Genomic DNA, 2,331 nt, shown 5'->3' with positions numbered 1-2,331 from the left:
CTAATAAGCACTTAACACAAACTACAGATAGGGCTGATGGGAATCACTTTTTACGTCATTTTATTAATATTGGGAGTCAAGTCGTTAAATTGTTTAGTATTTGGGTGTGTAAAAATGTCAATAACGGCCGCCTTGCTACTTAAAGGTGGGTAGGTCATTTCGGAGAAACCAGCTCGAGTGCGCTAGAATTTGAAAATACACAACCGGAGAAAATCTGCCACTTCCTTACAGAGCCCCTCCTCCAACACACACGAACGCGCACATGACCAATGAGGGCACAGATGGAAGGCTGACAGGCAGGTAGGCCATCCAGTTACTTTAGCCGGGCCGGCTCAGATGATTGGTCGTGCTTTTTACAGCACTACGGCTTCCACAGATGACGTTTTTTTTAATGGATTTTTTGTCAAAGCACTTCAGATATTCATTGCTATCGGGATGTTAAGAGCATTCCATGGAATATAACAAAAAGTGTATCTCGAGCCGGTTTCTCAAACTTACCTATAACCCATTTTTAAGACTTAAATAAAAGCACAACAATCAATTTATACAAAATAATATATCTTTCAAAGGCCGTGTCTGAGAGTTATTTTGACAGATGAAATTTTTCTTTAAAGACATTTTGAAATATTATCCTGTCAAAACCTTCTTTCACCATTGCGGAGGCTGAGCCAGCAGCTAACGTGGCTAACAGCAATAACAACAGCAACAGTGCTAACAGAGCTAACAGTGTTAACCTGAGGGAAAGATGAATGTCCCCCCTCTTTCATGGTGTTTTAGTGGAGAACCTACCAGAGGCAGTACAGGCTGTAGTTGCCGCAGGAACAGAGGTGTTGGGACCCCCGATGCAGAAGTGTGAAGAGGAGGTGGAGGGCTGCGGTTCCTCCTGAGCTGGTTCACGAGGAGCCTTAGTGAGCATCACAGGCTCCACAGAGAGAGGCATCTCTGAGGGGGGGAGCGGAGCAGGACTGAGGGCCGACTGCTCCACGTCTGGAGTTTAGAAACAGGGTGGGGGTTAGCAGTGAGGAACAACTATATATAATAAGGTGGAATAAAAGAGGAGGGAATAACTTGGTTTCTTACCGTAACTATAATGGGAAATAGCTTCTTCCGTTTTGATTGAGTGGTAAACATAGGCAATGTCTACAGGGGGACAGATCAAGTTAGATTAGATATGTTTTATTGTTACAGCAGCATGTACAAAGGGCATTGCACCTAAAGAATAAACAGTCAATATTTACATTTTAACAATTGAAAGTTAAAGTACACAACATACAAATATCCAAAGCTTTATGCTATATAATAAACAAACCTATTACTACTTATGAAACTATAAATATAGGAGATATAGGTAGAGTGTGAGCACGATATGGTTAGATTGACAAAAACAGTGGAGCCCGGTTCAAAAAGACAAACGATGAAACTGAGACTCATCCATTCATCTAACACATTATTTTCAGGGCTAACAAAGTGAACTACTTACTTTGTTCTGGCTCACTTTTCCTGTACACAAAGTAGATGACATCTCCGTTCTGCAGCATGTGAGTTTGCTTCTTGACCAGTTTGGAAATGTTGATCACCGTGCCGTTAGTGCTGCAGACAAACAGACTTTGGATGATTCAAAAGGGTCGGAAACATTATCAATTCATACATCACTGGAAAAACTCAATATATACTAACATCGTCTTGCTTTTAACAGAGCTGGGAGAAGTACTCAGAACTTTTACTTGAGTTAAAGTAGAAGTACTCAGAACTTTACTTGAGTTAAAGTAGAAGTACTCAGAACTTTACTTGAGTTAAAGTAGAAGTACTCAGAACTTTTACTTGAGTAAAAGTAGAAGTACTCAGATCTTGTACTTGAGTAAAAGTAGAAGTACTCAGAACTTTTACTTGAGTAAAAGTAGAAGTACTCAGATCTTGTACTTGAGTAAAAGTAGAAGTACTCAGATCTTGTACTTGAGTAAAAGTAGAAGTACTCAGATCTTGTACTTGAGTAAAAGTAGAAGTACTCAGATCTTGTACTTGAGTAAAAGTAGAAGTACTCAGATCTTGTACTTGAGTAAAAGTAGAAGTACTCAGATCTTGTACTTGAGTAAAAGTAGAAGTACTCAGATCTTGTTCTTGAGTAAAAGTACTCAGATCTTGTACTTGAGTAAAAGTAGAAGTACTCAGATCTTGTTCTTGAGTAAAAGTAGAAGTACTCAGATCTTGTACTTGAGTAAAAGTAGAAGTACTCAGATCTTGTACTTGAGTAAAAGTAGAAGTACCAGAGTGTAGGAATACTCTGTTACAGTAAAAGTCCTGTATTCAAAATGTTCCTCAAGTAAAAGTAGA

General features: G+C 39.1%; 1 protein-coding gene across 1 annotated transcript; it reads right to left on the bottom strand.

Annotated features, from left to right (window-relative positions):
• Window positions 1-763: 763 nt before the first annotated feature.
• Window positions 764-1,590, bottom strand: chfr (checkpoint with forkhead and ring finger domains, E3 ubiquitin protein ligase; the record flags this gene model as incomplete). Its single annotated transcript, XM_010766882.1, has 3 exons — window positions 764-987; window positions 1,081-1,140; window positions 1,481-1,590. Coding segments are annotated over 3 exons (394 nt in total), but the record flags the coding sequence as incomplete, so codon positions are not given.
• Between the last annotated feature and the right edge of the window lie 741 nt (window positions 1,591-2,331).

The sequence above is a fragment of the Notothenia coriiceps genome, unplaced genomic scaffold (genome assembly GCF_000735185.1).
Source record: "Notothenia coriiceps isolate Sejong01 unplaced genomic scaffold, NC01 NC01_scaffold00003830, whole genome shotgun sequence".
In the NCBI taxonomy this organism is placed as follows: Eukaryota; Metazoa; Chordata; class Actinopteri; order Perciformes; family Nototheniidae; genus Notothenia; species Notothenia coriiceps.
This window is presented reverse-complemented; position numbering and strand designations above follow the sequence as displayed.